At 40.9% G+C, this 16,729-nt stretch overlaps 2 protein-coding genes across 4 annotated transcripts in view; both read right to left on the bottom strand.

The window, feature by feature from the left end:
• Nucleotides 1–4,991: 4,991 nt before the first annotated feature.
• LOC119770790 lies at nt 4,992–6,446 on the bottom strand. 3 transcript variants are annotated; one of them, XM_038266289.1, is made up of 2 exons: nt 5,877–6,446; nt 4,992–5,773 (listed from the first exon to the last, which is right to left on the bottom strand). In XM_038266289.1, exons 1-2 carry the CDS (start codon nt 5,947–5,949, stop codon nt 5,040–5,042), a joined length of 807 nt encoding a protein of 268 aa, XP_038122217.1. In that variant the 5' UTR covers nt 5,950–6,446; the 3' UTR covers nt 4,992–5,039. The 3 variants fall into 3 exon arrangements, with proteins under 3 accessions (XP_038122217.1, XP_038122219.1, XP_038122218.1); XM_038266291.1 differs by having other exon boundaries at nt 4,992–5,126; nt 5,205–6,445; XM_038266290.1 differs by having other exon boundaries at nt 4,992–5,129; nt 5,205–6,440.
• A 4,595-nt stretch (nt 6,447–11,041) lies between these two features.
• LOC6053530 overlaps nt 11,042–16,729 on the bottom strand; it is a 258,989-nt gene continuing 253,301 nt past the window's right edge. Inside the window, 8 exon segments of the mRNA XM_038263395.1 lie at nt 11,042–13,023; nt 13,085–13,249; nt 13,314–13,402; nt 13,466–13,740; nt 13,807–13,944; nt 14,007–14,125; nt 14,187–14,746; nt 14,748–16,266. Coding sequence (XP_038119323.1) covers nt 12,836–13,023; nt 13,085–13,249; nt 13,314–13,402; nt 13,466–13,740; nt 13,807–13,944; nt 14,007–14,125; nt 14,187–14,746; nt 14,748–16,266 — 3,053 coding nt within the window. The 3' untranslated portion in view covers nt 11,042–12,835.

The following is a 16,729-nucleotide window of genomic DNA, read 5'->3' as shown; positions in this document are numbered from 1 at the left end:
TTGCGAGATTCCTACTCGAAACTAGGTGTCCGAAGGCTTGAATTGTTGAGGCAATTGCAAACCTCTTTTTACACCTAAGCTTCCATCCCCCCCGGGATTCGAACTGACGACCTTTGGATTGTTAGTCCAACTGCCCACAAGTGACTCCACCGAGACAGGACCCAGGGTGACGACTCCTACACCTGGACTGAGCTAACGACCTAACCTTTTTTTTAGGTTAGTCCGGGGCTAACATTTACTTCCCCGTCCGACGGAAGGCGTGAACAGCCAAATCTCGTCTCGAGAAATGCCACCGGGACCGTCTGGGATCGAACCCAGGCTGACTGGGTGAGAGGCAATCACACTTACCTCTACACCACGGTTCCCGGCCGATATAAGTTTATATAGCGGCTATAGCGGGGTAAGCTATTTTTGTGTATATGGAGTCAGTTTCACTCGATAATGACATTTGAGAAGGACGTAAGTTTTTTTTTAAATATTTTTGTGTTTCGTAATTTAAATATTTTTGTAACTCGAAGCAGTTGCATTATATCAAAAAGTTGTCAAAGATAAACTTGTAGGAAATTTCTGGAGCAACACGAGAAAAGGGCGGATAAGCATTTTGACAGATTGAACCTCGGATTGAACTATGTTGCTATTTCTCAAGCTACAGGTACTTTTTCTCAAAATTCAGAGTTTGAAGCAATAGCTGGCCTTCCCAGCTTCTGTTTAACATAATAGGTTTTATAAAATAGTTGCCTATTTCTTGGGAAATTGCAAAATAGTTGCAGCTGTCAAAATGCTTATGCGCCCTTTTCAAATGTTGCTCCAGATTTGATGGGCTTTCGGAAAAAATACACTGATAGAAAAAAACGTGACTTTTATGAGATTTTTTGATTTTTAAGTTCTAAAGTCAAATTTGAAGGTGAGCCCACGTTTTTTTTCGTTTTAATTTTTTGTGAAAATAGCCTAAGAAGTTACAAAAAGACTCACGAAAATGCAGGATGGAGCAACTAACCTAAAAAATACAAAAATCATTCACTGAACTGTTTTTTTGAAAAGTGCTCTGAACGTCAAAATTTCCAAAAACCGAACACGGGATTCGATTCTTTAGACAATTTTACATAAAAGTCTCCATATTAACCACTGTCCTAAGTCCAATCCTTGTGAAGTTACAGCGCATTTAAAAATATAAAAATGCTGAAGAAAATGATTTTTCTGTTGGTTTTTGACAATTTCTGTATGACAGACTTGAATTTTCAGTCTCGTGAGTATTTTTACCGGAAAGCTCGTCCAATTTCCCACAAGATTGGTTTTTTTCAGTGTAGTTCAGTAAATTTTCACAAAAATTTAAAACGAAAAAATAAATTATGGCCTTTCACTTTAAACTTAAAAATCAAAAAATCTCATAAAAGCCACGTGTTTCTTTCTATCAGTGTATTTTTTTTCGGTCTTTGACAACTTTTTGATACGATGCAACGGCTTCGAGATACAGCAATATTTAAATTACGAAATACAAAAATATTTAAAACACTTACGCCCTTCTCAAATGGGAAACTGGCTCCATATACAAAAAATAGCTTACATAGCGTAGGATAACTTGCCTACAAAGTTTCATTGAAATCGAATAGGGTCGAGAAAAAAGTACCTAGAAAATTCCTGTTTTGGGCTAGAATTGCTCTATTAAAGTGTTTTTGTAAAATACTGAAATTTTAACATAATACCGTATTTTTTCCAAAATACTCAAATTCATAATTTGCAATATTATCAAACGAATTGAAATTTTGTATGCATTTTCAATTTATTAGTTTTTTTTTGAAAATAGAAAATTTTTCACAAATCACCCTATTTTTTGAAAGTATCATGCTTCATACATACATTCAAATTGTGTATGCTTCATAAAAAAATTTGCGTCATTTCGCTTCGTTGATACCTATTTTGTAAATTATGAAAATTTGAGTACATATTTTACTTTGAAAGTTACTAGATTTTCAAAAAAAATGTTCTTAGCGAAAGCATTGAAAATTTAACATGATATGGTTGAATTAAGTTGATTTTAGAAAGATATTAAAAGTCAGATATCATTCATTATCGGTTATAAGATTATCACCGATGGAATTATCGCAATAACGATAACGATGGGTTATCGTTATCGTCCCGACGACGTTATCGTTAGCGAGCCTCGATAATTTAATGGTTTAAAACCTTGGTATGAACCAATGTTCATAATAGGAAAATGAAAATAAAAAATAATTCTAAATGGTGCATTTTATTTGAAATTAGTAAAACTTTTCAATTGCTTATTATTTTTTTTTCGTTTTTTTTTATTTGCTGAATACATTGCCATTTCAACAATCGTTTTTTTTAAATCACGGTTTGGCAACATTAATTCGCCCTTCATTTACAGCATCTACCACTTGTGTAAGGACATTTTGTATGGAGAATACAATAATGCTTAAGAAATAATTTTGGGCAAAAGAAATCAATAGACCAAATTTCATACAAATCAGAAAATGCAATAAAAAGTCAATTAGCAAAAACGAAAAGAATAAATTACCTACCTTGTTGAAAAAATAACGGGTTTTATGCTTGTTTGTTGATGTGCAGGTTTGGTTTAAAATATTTTGTTTGATTTTTTTAATGTAATTTTAATGATGGGGTTTCTCTCCCAGTCAGCGATTTTTCGGCGGAACATCTTTTTCACTACTACACTTGCAAGTGTAACGTTACACGTCGGAAATTGACCTGTCACATTTTGTAGATGGGCAATGTGTGTAAACAAAGTGAAAAAAAAAAATTTTAAGTGGTGTTGCCAAGGAAATTCATAAAAAAATCATCAGCAGATTGATTTTCTGGGAGAATTTCGGGAGCGATTTTCTTTTGGGTGATTTGCCTCCTCTCTCTTTCGCGGGTGAAAAAAGTTCGCAAGCGAAATTGATTGTTTTGCGATTATTCCATCCCTGCTCCCAGTACACCCTGAGATCCCTCGTGGTACCACAGGTTGAGATCCGAAAATCTGTAGCTTTTGAAGTAATTTTCTGATCAATTTGGTGTCTTTGACAAAGTTTTGGGTATTGATGAGGACTGTTCAGAAAAAAACGGGTTACACTTCTGGAGTTTTTTTTTGAAAAGGACCAATAAACCAAATTTCCAGTTTTTGCTTTTTGGGTGTTTTTGAAACCGCCTTGAGTCAGGGGTATTGAAAAACACCCAAAAAGCAAAAACTGGAAATTTGGTTTATTGGTCCTTTTAAAAAAAAACTCCAGACTTGTTTTCTATAAAATTGAAGATTGGACCTCTGGTTGCTGAGATAAAGCGGTTTAAAGGAAAAGAAACAGGGAAATTGAAGTTTACTAAGTCTCACCCAAACAACCCTCGCATTTCTAAGGAAAATGTCTCAGCAACTAATGGTCAGATTTTCAATGTTTCCGATCTTTTAAAAAATAATATTTTCAAAATTTTTGAATCAAGACTTTCAAAGTAGAAAACATTCAATATTACGTTTAAAGCGTTTTGCGATACTTGTTGATTTTTTATTAATATTGAGGTTAGGCAATGAAATTAGGTCAAGTAGGTAACCACTAGAAATCTTCATGAAAATTAATAAAATCTCGAAAAAGATATTCACCCAACATCACAACCAATAGCAACAGCAATAGAGCCCCAAATAATACCTTAAACGCGAAATCCTCCCCCGAATGCTGAATAAGTTCAGTGGCAGTTGCACCTTTCCGCCCAACGTAGGTACAGTTATGTCTCCTCCGTACCAGCTGCTTCCACCGGTTATCGCTTGGACTCCGATGGCACAGCTCATCATCTTCGAATGCTGGCAACACTCGAAACGTCATTTCCGTACTCGGTGGCACCTCCGCCGACAAATCCTGCAACAGGAAGCTATCGTTGCCGGTCAGCGTGATCTGGAACCTTTCCCGGTTGCAGTTGCGCTGCATCGTGGGCCATCGGAAGCAGCTGCCACCGCCGTCGGTTTTGTTGTCCGATTCAAACAGAATGGTGACAAAGTCGTTGGCAAAAATGCTGGCCACACTGCTGATGATTAGGACCACGCTGAACAAGCCCTCGGTGTGGATTTTGACGCCAATAGCGATTTTAACGCAGGCCGTTCCGTTGGGATCGTAAAAGTAATCAAAAAAGTGTGGGGTTTTGCCCGGCGCGACGGTTCTGGGGGTTGTCGGGAAGGCCGGGGTGATGAGGGTGTCCGCCGCTAGGGAGCAGGTCGTGGGCGTCCGAAGGCTGCAATCGCTTAGTTGGCAAGTCTGGCGAATCGCCGCTTGTGCTTCTGTGGCGGTCCACAGTTGACGTTGAAGCAGCAGAACGATGAGTAGCAACGTGTCCATGTTTCTAAGCACTGAGACTGATTGAGGGAGGAGACATGTGTAATTACCGAATTAATGGGACACAAACTAATTGGGAACCATGATCCGCATAAATTTGGGTGAGTTCAGAGAAAAGTCCTCACCTTACTGAGGAAAGGCTATAAAATCACTCGAAAAATGAACTTCTTAATTCGACCTCGTAGACCCACCTTCATCTATACCTTTCGACTCAGAATCAAAATCTGAACTAATTTCTGTGCGTGTGTATGTCTGTGCAGTCCGTGCACCCAAAAAAATGCACTCGATTATCGGACTGGTTGAACCGATTTGGACCGTTTTGGCCTTATTCGATCCGCCTTGGGGTCCCGTAAGTTAATATTATGAAGTTTAGAAAAGTACTTAAAAAGTTATGCTTAAAAAAACAATTTTTACAAAGGTCCGGAAGATTGTAAAAAGGGTGGTTATTGTAAGAAACCCCGTCATGTTATACATTTTTAGAAAGGTATTTTAAAACATCGAATATCTGACATATTTATCAAATGTTATTAGCACTTAAGTGTTATTGATGCACTTTTTAGAGGCCGGATCTCAGATATTTCGATGGAAATGATGTCCAGATTTATGTGAGGAAGGTATCAACCACCTTACGGTGGATTAAGTAACCATTTTAGAAAAGGCTCAATCAGCAAACAACATTTTTTTGGGTTTAATCGAAATTACACAAATTTAAGGCTCGTTCATAGTATCATTCCTCACAATTTCTTGCATTCTTGCTTGACCAGGTTCATGCCTTGGTTCATTCAAATTGATGGACTTCTGGAACAGATAATCACAAAGTATTAGAATCAGCTGAAGCGCTAGTAACACTCCCAAAACGATTTTGTACGCTACCATATTTGAAATAACTCTCATTTTATCCGGTATTCGATTGCTGTTCCCATGCTCAACCTTTCGAGCAGAACAGTTCCTCGCAAGTATCAGCATTTTCCAGAAGTGTCCTTCGTAGGAATCTCCCCGGTCTCGAACACACGCGTCCGACTGCAAATAACTGGAAGCTGATTGCTGCCGAAAGTACATTTGCGGATTTCCCAGTGCTGGATCCCGAAGGGCCACATCTTCGAGCAAAAAGTTCTCTCGATCCAGCAGCGTCAGCCGGAACCGTTCCGTCGTGGAACAGGGCGATGATTGGTCAACGATCCGGAAGCATCCGGACCCCGGAAGCGATTCGAACTTCATCGACAGCACTTCGAAGTGATACATCGCGGCCGTGTGGGAAATTGTAAGCGCTAGATGAAATCCATCGATGAGTTGTTGCATGTTGATAGACAAAACAATGTACACGCAATTGGTTCCGGTGGGATCGTAGAAGTAATCGAACAGATGGGGCAACGCCCTTCTCGATGGGACCGGTTTTGTTCGAGGTGTTACCGGAAAGGAAGGCAGGTATGTGATATCCGAAGCTAGTGAACAGTTTAGGGGCGAATTAAGACTGCAATCACTTAGATGACAAACTGGTTGAAGATTTACGAGGGCGGAAATGTTGGACAACACCAGCAATAATACCTTGTGCGATTGCATGGTTGAGGGCGTTGACTGTGGTCAATCTAGAAATCATTTCCTTATTTATGATTTTCATTACGAATGCTACAACGCCACAGTTTCATTGGAAAACAAAAAATGTTCAAACATCCTGAATGTGAAATGTGGTATTTTGTAACACTTTAATTCTTCCACTTAGCATAATGAGATGAAATACGCAGAAACGTCAATTCCGTTTTGAAACTTTTTCTGTCCTTTTCCAGAGCGTATGTTGATGGCGTCTTCGAAACAAGCAAACATAATTCCGGTAATCACAGTGAACAAAACTGAGTCAACAAATTTGGTGTAAATATAAATTAGGGTTACAATACGCATGAGGATGTGTCAAAATGAGTCAACTTTAATAGAATTTTAGAAAACTTGGATTAAAAAATCTTTTTGAGCTCTTATACAGAGTTTGGGAAGAAAAACTTTGTCGAAGACATCACTTCACCGTACGGATATGTATCAAAAATGTAAAAATCCAAATTCCCTTTACTAAGCAATCGAAACCAGAAGGGAAAAGATCACCAGTTATGGTGGTCCGAGCCGAGATTTGAACCCCGATCTACCGCTTACGAGGCGGAAGCGTTACCACTGGGCTACGTGGCTCGGTAAAAAAAATAACAGTCTAAAAATTCTAAGAATTTTAAATATCCAAATTCAAAAATACAAGTACAAATACAGAACTAAAAAAAACATTCCAATTCCAAAAATTTAAAAATTTTCAGGAAATTATTTTTTTAAGATAAAAAAAAAGTTCTACAAATTCCAAAATTTTAAATGGTTCTAGAATCCTAAAAATCCTAAAATTTCAGTTTTTTTAAAAATTCTAAAAATTCTAAAAATTCTAAAAATTCTAAAAATTCTAAAAATTCTAAAAATTCTAAAATTTCTAAAAGTTCTAAAAATTCCAAAAATTCTAAAAATCTTAAAAATTCTAAAAATTCTAAAAAATCTAAAAATTCTAAAATTTTTAAAAATTTTAAAAAAATTAAAAAAATTTAAAAATTTAAAAATTTAAAAATTTTAAAATTTTTAAAAATTCATAAAAATCTAAAAAATGTAAAAATTCTAAAAATTTTAAAAATTCTATAAAATTTAAAAATTCTAAAAATCAAAAAAATAAAAATTAAAATTCTGAGAAAAATTCTAAAAATTCAGAAAATTCGAAAACCCCATTTTTTTATTAGTTCTAATCATTATAAAAGTTTTAAAATTTTTAAGAAAAAACTAAAAATTCTAAAAAATCTCAAAAAATATAAAAATTGGCAGTGCGTGGCTACGCTGTCCGCTTTGGGTTCGGTTCCCGTCTGCTCCAACCTTCAATCGGATGGGGAAGTAAAACGTCGGCCTTGGTTGTTGTTAGGCCGTTTAGTCATTCCGCGTGTGGGAGTTGTCTCCCTGCTATAAAGACAACAATACACCAAACCAAGCCTGGTGCGGCGGTTGGACTCGCAATCCAAAGATCGCCAGTTCGAACCCCTGGAGTGAAAGGTTCCTTGTAGTAGAAAGAGGTTTGGGTGCCCTCCCCATTCAAGCCTTCGGACTCCTAGGTTCGAGCAGAAACTTGCAATAAAGACCACAAAAGACCTGGGGGTCGTTAAAGTGGATGGTTTGATTTTTTGATAAATATGAAAATTCTAAAAAATTTAAACATTTATGAAATTCTCAAAATTCGCAATTCGCAATTTTCAGTGTAAGAACGGGCCTTGACCGATCTTATGCACTAGGTTCCCGACGAACACGCACTGCCCTTACACCTACATCTCACCCTTGCTCTGAGTCAGTACGAGCAACACGCTAGAACACGCTTTGAGTGTTCGTGCCAGGCATGCACACCTTCTTTTCCGGTTACGCATTTTAACTCGGCCGGGGGTGGTACATTACGTAGGGTTTGATGTAAGTATAAGCGCCTAACCAATTATAGTGTGCCTATCAACTTTCATTTAAGCAAAAACTGTTATTTTTAGTTTGAATTCAAAAACTAGTTGTTATTTTACTGTGTATTGTTTTCTCCTGAAATCTTTCCTAGTGTTGAGTCGTGTTTATATGTTGCTATTTCTTTTGTCGCGGTGTTTTGTTATAATTTTTGATCCTAAGCATTTTATAAAAGTTTTTCAAAAGTACAATAGTAATATTTGTGTTAAATTGAGTTAGGGCTCAAACCTCACTTGTTACAAGAAAAGGGTGAAGATTGAAAACAATGGACAGTGATAGAAATATACTATTTGAAGAATCAATAGTAAAAGAAAGATGGTAATTTATGAAGTAGATAAAAAAAAAAAAATAACATTAGCTAATAAATAGAGGTAACAAACAAGCTTAGATTGTGTTAAGTGCAATTTATAGGGCAGATGAAAAACAGATAAATAAAGACAAACAAAATTGACATCGCTGCCAAATTAAGGGAAAGTCGACAGTTTGTTACAGCAGCATCAATTAGTAAATAGAGTTGAGCGTTGAGAAATAAGAGAATCATGAAAGTAAAATCGAAAACAAGTGAACGATAATAAACAGAAGGCGTGTTAGAAAATCAGTGAAACAAAATAAACAGAAGATAGGTGGTAGATGAAATGGAAAGAAGAGAAACCCCGTTGTGCGACGTTTCAGGTACATCCACAGCAGTTGACTCAACATACTGCGAATCAAAACAATACCGTCTACAATCACAAATTACTTCCCTTTCCCACATTGTCGCGCCACTTTCTTTTAGCCGTCTCGACTTTGACCCGCGGTGGTCAAAGGTTTACGATCCGTTTCCACAGGCCACCAGCTAAGTCATAATGAAAACCAAGCCAACGTGGAGGTAAGAAAATAGGACACTTGCAAGAAACCAGAGCTATACTGTCTTGATCAAGTATGATCTAACAGGACTACGGACGTAGTCAGTGACGCTCCTTCCAGGGTGTTCCTCGCCTGAGCGTCAACTGAAGAGGTATCATCAGCATCATTCGCACTTGGCCTGCATTTATGAAATTCTCAAAATTAAAAAAAAACCTAAAAAAATTAAAAATTTAAAAATACAATTTTTTAACACTTTTATTTGTTAGTTTTAATTATTTTAAAATTAAAAAAAATAAATTTGAAAATTTTAGAATTCTAAGAGATCGAACAATTTTAAATTTTTCAAATAAATTCTTATTTGGAAAAAGAAAACAAAAAAAAACAAAAATTGAAAAGTTGACAAATAAAACTAAAAAAAACTTGGGTTTCAAAAAAATACATTAAAACTCGAACGTTATATTTTCATAAATATAATATGGCGGCAAAATGAATTAATAAAAAAAAAATCAAAAATTGAACAACCTAAGAATAAAGAAATTTAAGAGCTTGAATTTTTTTGATTTTTCAGAATCGTTAAAATTGTTAAAAATAATTTCTAAATAGAAATATTCTAAAAAATAATAATTTTTTTAAAGCTTAAACAAATCAAAAATTCTAAAAAATCTATGTTTTTGTTATATTTGAAGTAAGAGACCACAATTTTGGGAAAAATAACTAGGTATTTCGTGATTCGATTATCCGAATTCAAGTTCAAAATCATTTATTTTTTTCGGTTTTGAGTATTTTTTTTTCAAATTATTATTTTTTTTTTATTTAACTAACTGGCCTCCGTTTACATAGTTTGGCCAAGCTTCATTTTTTCAGACTAAAATTAATAACATTTTTATTTATATTTTTACTAGAATAACGTAGACCCACGTCAAACGGTCGGTTTCCTAAGTCGTCTCTTCGGAGTTGGCTTTTGCTGTACGATCTGTTGTTCTTCTTCTTGACCATTTCCATCGCGATGTTCGTTCCCAGTATCGGGTGTCGTTTTGTCGTCGTCGTCGATGCACGTTCTTTTTTGCTGTGGCTGTTTTTTATCTTCCTCCAACAATTGCCTTTTCGATTTGCCTTTCTTCAAAACAGTAGTGAATCCGTCATTGCCATTGTCCCCATTGTGTGGGGTAATGACTTGGGATTCAACTACTGGTGGATTGGCTGGGGGCAAAACAATCGGGGCAGCTGGAGTAGTTTTCGCGGGTTGATTTGCTGGTTTGGGTTGATTCTGCTTCGTTTTCTTCGCTGCTTCAGAGCAGCTCTTCGATACGTGGCGCTTCATCCCACAACGTCTACACGTGGCGATTTGCCCAGTATATGTGGCCAATGACGGCAGATTGCAGACAGTTACGTAGGATGGGACGGGTTTGGTAAGTTTCATTTTCAGCGCGCGTACACCATTGGAAACGCCGGTGAAAAAATTCTTCCAAACCTCGTCCCTGATTGTCAGCACTTCACCGTACTCACGCATAGCTTCTGCGATCTTGCTGTTCGGCAGGTCCAGCGGGAGATCGTGGATCCGAACGTCGATGGTGTTGTCATCGACGTAGACCGGGATTTTCGTTGATGGGTACGTTTTGAAGGCGTACTTCAGGTGGTTCTCCGATGCTATCCTTGAGGCGGCGGTTGCGTCCGCCATCTTAATAAGCACGCAATGGCGGATGTTGTGCAGCTGAATGCTTTTTAGGTCAGGGAAAGCAATTCCCAGACCTTTTTCAACGAACCTCTGCACGACTTCCAGTTGGGGACGTTCCGGGAGGACGCTGAAGTCCACCACTAGCGTGTTTTTGCGGACATCACTCATTTCACTGAGCCTGCCGCAACGCGTTGAGATTTCTTGAACAAAGGCGACTGCAGAGCACAGAAACACGTCTGGTGCACAAGAGATGTAGTTGCTGACTGTTTTTTTCAAATTAAAATTTAAGACTTTTTTTTTAGATAAAATGAATTTCTAAAAAAATAAGGTGAAACGGGACGCCAGTTCATGGACAACTTCTGCTCAACTGAAATCAATTTCTGAACTCGACAGACGTCTGTTACAGACCGAACATGTCAAAATTATAGCATTTTCCTTAAGGTGCTTCCAAAATCGTGTGGTCGTGTGGTCGCGCTTCCCGATTCAAATAAAAAAATATTTTCTTGATGCTTTTCCTCCACCATTTCTTGGGTTTTTTTTTATATGGAAATAGGACAAAATTCTTAGTCAAAATCATGAAATCCTTCGATTTCGTAGAAAATTGCTCAGATGGACTTTCTTTCGCTCTATTCCGCACCTTCAAAACACCCCGTCGTACGTATTTATTTATCTTATATATTTTTTTATATTTGCTTGTTATATTAAACGCTATCAATTACTGAAACTAACCGATAATATTAAAGTTAGCGCAAAAGACTTGTTCAGTTTTTGTTGTTGTTGTTTATCCCTTTCTTTTTCCCCTTCTCTTTCACTGCAGTTCGCTTCTTCACAAACGTTCGCGCACTTTATCGCTCAGTGTTTACAGTTAATAAATATAGGACTTTAGTTTTTTTTTCTGATTTAATCGCATCTGGGTTTTCTTCCACTTTTTTGCCACCATTCTCTCTTCCTAACCTTGTTGCACTTTTTTGTTGCTGTGTGTGTTGCTGTTTTAAATTTAATATATGAAAAAGCTATCTACGATTTTACCGACTCTGTTGTCACTGCGGGTCTCGAGCGGGTTTCTGTGTGCACTCGAATTTTAGGTTGTGTTTTGTAAAATAAAGCAAAAACGGTTAGTTTTTATTAAATTTGATTTTTTTTTTTGTTTAGATTATTTCGCTCTTTTTAGCATTCGCGCAGTACGAGTATTTGATCTCTTCTTTTCCCAGTTTTCTTGTTTTTGCTTGTTTTCTCCGAGTATGTTGTCGATCTCTATTCAAAGGTATTAAAGGTAGTGTTTAAGGTAGGGTAAGACTGTTTGCTGCTATAAATGTGGGTGATTTAGTTGGTTAAAACTTTTCAGCTTTTTAATAGGTTGAAAAATAAGGTAAAATTAAATGTTTTTTTTTTAATTTTATTTCCAATAGGCTACTAGAATTGAATAGTATCATGTTTGATTCTCAGGATTAAGTTTACTTTTCTTACAGAAGCTTCTTCTCGCAAAAAACATGAACTTTTTATGACGATGGAGTTTGGTGTAATATTTATAAATGTTTATAGCGTATATCTCGTGATTTTTTTTTCTTTATTTACACCAAAGCGAAACATTAAATTGCGCAGTAAATGGAACAGGTAATAACATGAGTAAACTCAACAAGATCAGCTGGTCCACCCTTGTTTGGCTGATTCACTTAACTTTTAAACTGAAATGCGTTGAAACTCTCTGTCAGTTCATGTGGAATTTTGCCGAACGAATATTAACCTTTTTTTAATTTAGAAGAAAATTGGTTGGCTCTAACCTAGAATTTGTTGATGCAATTTGATTAGTTTGACTTTAGCGTGCGAATTACTTACAATGGATGCACTTTTTTCTATTAATCGAGGAAATTTTAAAAAAATGTATTTTTTATGTGATTTAACTATTACGTCGACCTATTGTTGTTTGCATTGTTTTCATTCTTTTTAGTTTCCCGTTTTTTACGGTTCTCCCTTCCGTCTACCCCCAAATATTTGCTAACTCTTATACAAAAAAAGAGATTAACTTACTTGCTACTCGATTAAAAATGTTTTTTTTTATTAAATTGAGAAAGTGTGGCTTTTCACAGAAAAGCCATCGCTTTATGCTCAAAAGTTGCGTATTTTTACATGAGTTTTATGTTTGTTTTGATAGTGATTTTACGTTATTATCTAGAAAAGAGTGATTTTTTTACAACATTTACACATCAAGCACATTTTTTCCGGTTCTCTTTCGCTCCAAAAAGAGTAAATTAATCGAACGAAAAGTACCTTTTTTAAACCTTTTATTCGTTGACGAATTTTTCCCCTTCCAATTTTACTTTTTTTTACAGACGACATAAAGAAACACTAATAGAAACTTTGTTTGTACTGTTTTGCCTTATAATTGTGTGTGTGTCTGCTTCCCCCAATCAAATGGCCAATTTACTTACACGTGCGCCGCCTAAATCTTCATGAAGAAACGCTCCCGCAGCGGGTGATTGCGCTAGAGGATGCCGTTGGTAAAGTACTGGTAGCTGTCGTACAGCTTGGTCGAGAACGAGTTCAGCGAGTCCTGCACCAGCTGTTCGACCTTCCGCTCGAGCTCCTGCTCGGTCAGGTTCATGTGGAACCGGTTGCGCAGGTTGCGCACCGTGCCCGAGCAGCCGTTCCGGAAGCACGGCAGCTGGGAACCTGGAGGGAGTTCAATTTTAGCAACGGTTTGAAAACAGATTGACCAAGCAAAAACACTCACTGCTTCGCATAATCTCCACGATGTTGATGATGCGGTCCATGTGCTTGCGGGCCGCCTTGAGGCCCTCCAGCAGCAGATGCTTGAACTCGGGCCACAGCTCCGACGAGGGGCCGCCCATCACGTCCACAAACTCCGGCGTCAGCTTGAACGGGGACTGCTCGAAACCTGCACAACAAATAGAATTTTAGACTTCTACTTCTACTTCTATGTTCAGGACGGGACACCTTACCTAAATTCTTTGGAGATATGCTCAGGATGAATCCAAAGTCGATGTGAATCAGATGGCCATCAGCGTGCAGCAGAATGTTTCCGTTGTGACTGTTGGAGAGAACATGATCAATTAAATTTACAGATTTTCCTAGATAATTTCTCGATCCTTACCGATCCTTGACCTGCAGCAGGTACGAGATCAGACAGTACGCCGCGCACGACTGCATAAAGTTGCGCTGCGCCCGCTTGAACTCGTCCGTGTCGACGCCGCCGTACTCGTCCACGAAGTAGTCGCGCAGGCTCTTGTTGGAGTTTTTCTTGATCTGGTGCAGCGACACCGTGTTCAGGATGGGCTCGATCAGGCCCGAGTCGTTCGACAGGCACACGATCTTGTACGGCTGCACCGACAGGTCCACCCCTTCCTCCTGCCAGATCAGCTTGAACATCTGCGAAAGAGAAAGCAACGGTGATGAGTTGATGATCGCTAGGGGGGATTGATCAAAGTAACTGACCTCCAACAGCTGCGTCGCCATCAGCTCCTGCCGCAGATCGTCGCCGCACTTGACGATCGCCGACAGTAGCCGCCAGCTCTGCAAGTGTCCGTACGGGGAGCTTTCCCGGATTTGCTTCTCCTTCTCGTGCCATGGTTCCTGAAAACGAACATCCAGTCATCATCTTGAAGCACACACAGTTGTGACCTTAGCAAACTTACCTTCAGTACGGCAGCCGACGGATCCTCCGGATCGAAGCTGAACGGTTTGGTGCTTTCCGCGTTCAGGTTGGCACAGTGTCGGTTTCGGACGTCGCCGATGTTGAACAGGGCGGGGGCACCTTTTAAAAACAAATAAAGGTTAGTCATCCGAACCACTCGGAAGAAGTATCACAAGCTTACCTTGTTCCCGCGAGTCGTACGAGTCGACGGAGAACTGCGAGATGGCGTCCCGCTCGGACGCGAGACTCCGGTGCAGGTTGAGGTACTGCGCGGTGATTTCGTCGTCCTCCTGGGACCACACGTCGTCCTCGGTGAAGCCGTAGTCGTAGCCGATGCTGTAGCTGGAGCCACTGGTCGCGGCCGGCGAGGCCAACGGTTGGGGCTGCTGGGTTACGGGGGCGGCGGCGGCGGCGGCACTGTCCAGATGTTCCTCACTTTTCGTGTGCCGCAGCGTCGGCATCATGCGGGGAATGACGGGCGAGGTGTAGATGTCGTTCACTTCGACCACCTCGACGTAGATGATGTACGGGGTTTTGTCCTTCGAGTTGAGGACGGCAGTCTTTTCTTCCGTGATCCGGACCACGTGGTGAGGCGTTTCGGCGTTCAGCGGAAGCCAAACGCGCGCTGGAAGATTCTTGTTGATCAGATTGAGGAGTATCCGCAGCCGGGACGTCTTCTCCATTTTGGTCTGCAGCACGGACAACATCCGGCCGATGTCGATGAGGGACTTCATGAACTCCTTCTGGGGACCAGTTTAGGGCGCCACACGAGCAGACCGTCTGCTGGCCGAGCAGATCGTTGACGGTTCCGCGGACGGACTCGAAGCAGACGCACCCGTTGTCGAAGGCACGGCCACTGCTCAGATCTCCGAGGCAGAGTGGCCGCGGCGGCGTCGGGTACAGCATCGGATTGGCGGTCAGCGATCCCATGAGGCCGGTGGCATCGGATTGAGACCGGTGGTGGGTCTTTTTCACCGTATCCAAAGCAGATCCCAACGTTTTCAGGTGTTGACGTCGTTCCCGCTTCGGGTAGAGCTCCTTAAGCAGAGACAAGTGTTTTCGGATCGAGTTCCCACTACTGCTCATGTCATTGTTGAAGTTGTAAGCCTCCAGCAGCCAAACGCACCTCAGCGAAAAGTCTACCGACCTCCGACACCGGTACACCAGGTACGGATCCAGCACCTCGGACAGTTCTTCAATCTGCATGTACATGATGATCATCTGCGGAATGTACAGATCCACGTCGGCGTCGGGAAAACTAAAAATCTTGTTCCCGATGAAACTCAACACACCCGGCTCCTTCGAGTAGAACAGGTAATGGACGGCGAAATGGATGTTGAAAACGGGCGACTCGAAGAACCTCAACAGGCCACTCTGACCCCGCTCGGCCTTAATCTGCGGTTCGATTATCTCCTTGGGACTTACGCTAGCCGGCACGGCCACCCCCGGAACCTTCAGCGAACTCGTGGACGATGATTTTGAAAGACTTTTATGTTCCGGTTCCGGAGATGGCACCACCACCGGCACCACCACTTCTGGTGGCGTACTCGCCGCACTGGCCGCTGGCACCGTCGCAGCCTCTTTACTCTTCATCCTCGACCTCAGCACGCCAAACTCGCGCTTCTTGGAAATCTCCGTCGGAGACTTGACCTTCTCCTCTTCCTTCTCCTTGTTCTTGGCGCTCTTCTTCTCGTGATTATCGATGATGCTTTGCGCCGTCCGGAAGATGGCGTTCTTGGTGGCACCGAAAAAGTTCCGGAAAATTATCTCGTTCTTCTGGTCACTCTTTTGGCTCGTCGTCGCCGCACTCGCCGACGTCGTACTTGGCACAGAATTACTCGCAACGGGCGTCGTCGCGTCCTCCTCCTCTCCTTCGTCTTCTTCGACAGCAGCCGCCGTTGGCTGCGGTTCCTCCTCGGGGTCATCCTCGTACTCGATCGGCACGCAAATCTTCTCCAGCATGATGGCGGCCTTGTTCATGTTATGCTCGCGATAGCGAACCTTGTCGCTAACGATTGGCGGAGTCACGGACGAGGAGCTGGCCTTGTCCTTGCAGTCTGCCGTCGTCGTCGGAGCCAGCGTCAACGGGTAGAAGCACAGGTCCGCCTGCAGCATGCGGTATTCCTCGTCCATCGAGGTCGTCTCGAGGATCTCGATGCACTCCTCTTCGGAGGGGTCAATTTCGCCCGAGTCGAGGCTTTCCCGCGAGCGTCGGATCCGGTTCAGCGAGTTGTGGTCGGGTTCCGAACCGCAAATTATACCTGTTATTAGAGGAGACTTGTTAGAACTGGGCAAAGCAATACAACAAAAAAAAAACGTTGGAACTCATCAAGCATTTTATTCCACAATTAGATCGCATAGACTCCCCTCAGCGCAAACACACTGATCCCCAGAACGACCCCGAACCCAATGGTCCCCGCAAGCAGCCGCTGAAAAAACAGCGTCTTTGCCTGCACCAAATGGTCCAAATCGTTCTCGCAAGCCCCAATCCCATCGGCCAACGCAACTATCTTCTCGCAGTCACAACCTTTCTGCAATTCCTCCGCCGCCCCATCAAGCTCCCCCATTCGGAACAGCACCCACGACCCGCGCGGAACATCCATCGACAAGTCCTCCAGAAACAGCCAGTCCCGGTCGATCGTCGTCAGCTGGACACTGTTCTGAAAGCCACAGTCCTGCGAGTCGCCAGCACTCCTCGGCCCGTACCCGGTGCAGAGGACCGCG

This window comes from Culex quinquefasciatus, chromosome 3, assembly GCF_015732765.1.
Source record: "Culex quinquefasciatus strain JHB chromosome 3, VPISU_Cqui_1.0_pri_paternal, whole genome shotgun sequence".
NCBI lineage: Eukaryota > Metazoa > Arthropoda > Insecta > Diptera > Culicidae > Culex > Culex quinquefasciatus.
Note: the sequence above shows the minus strand (reverse complement) of the source record. Positions and strands in the feature narration are given on the sequence as shown.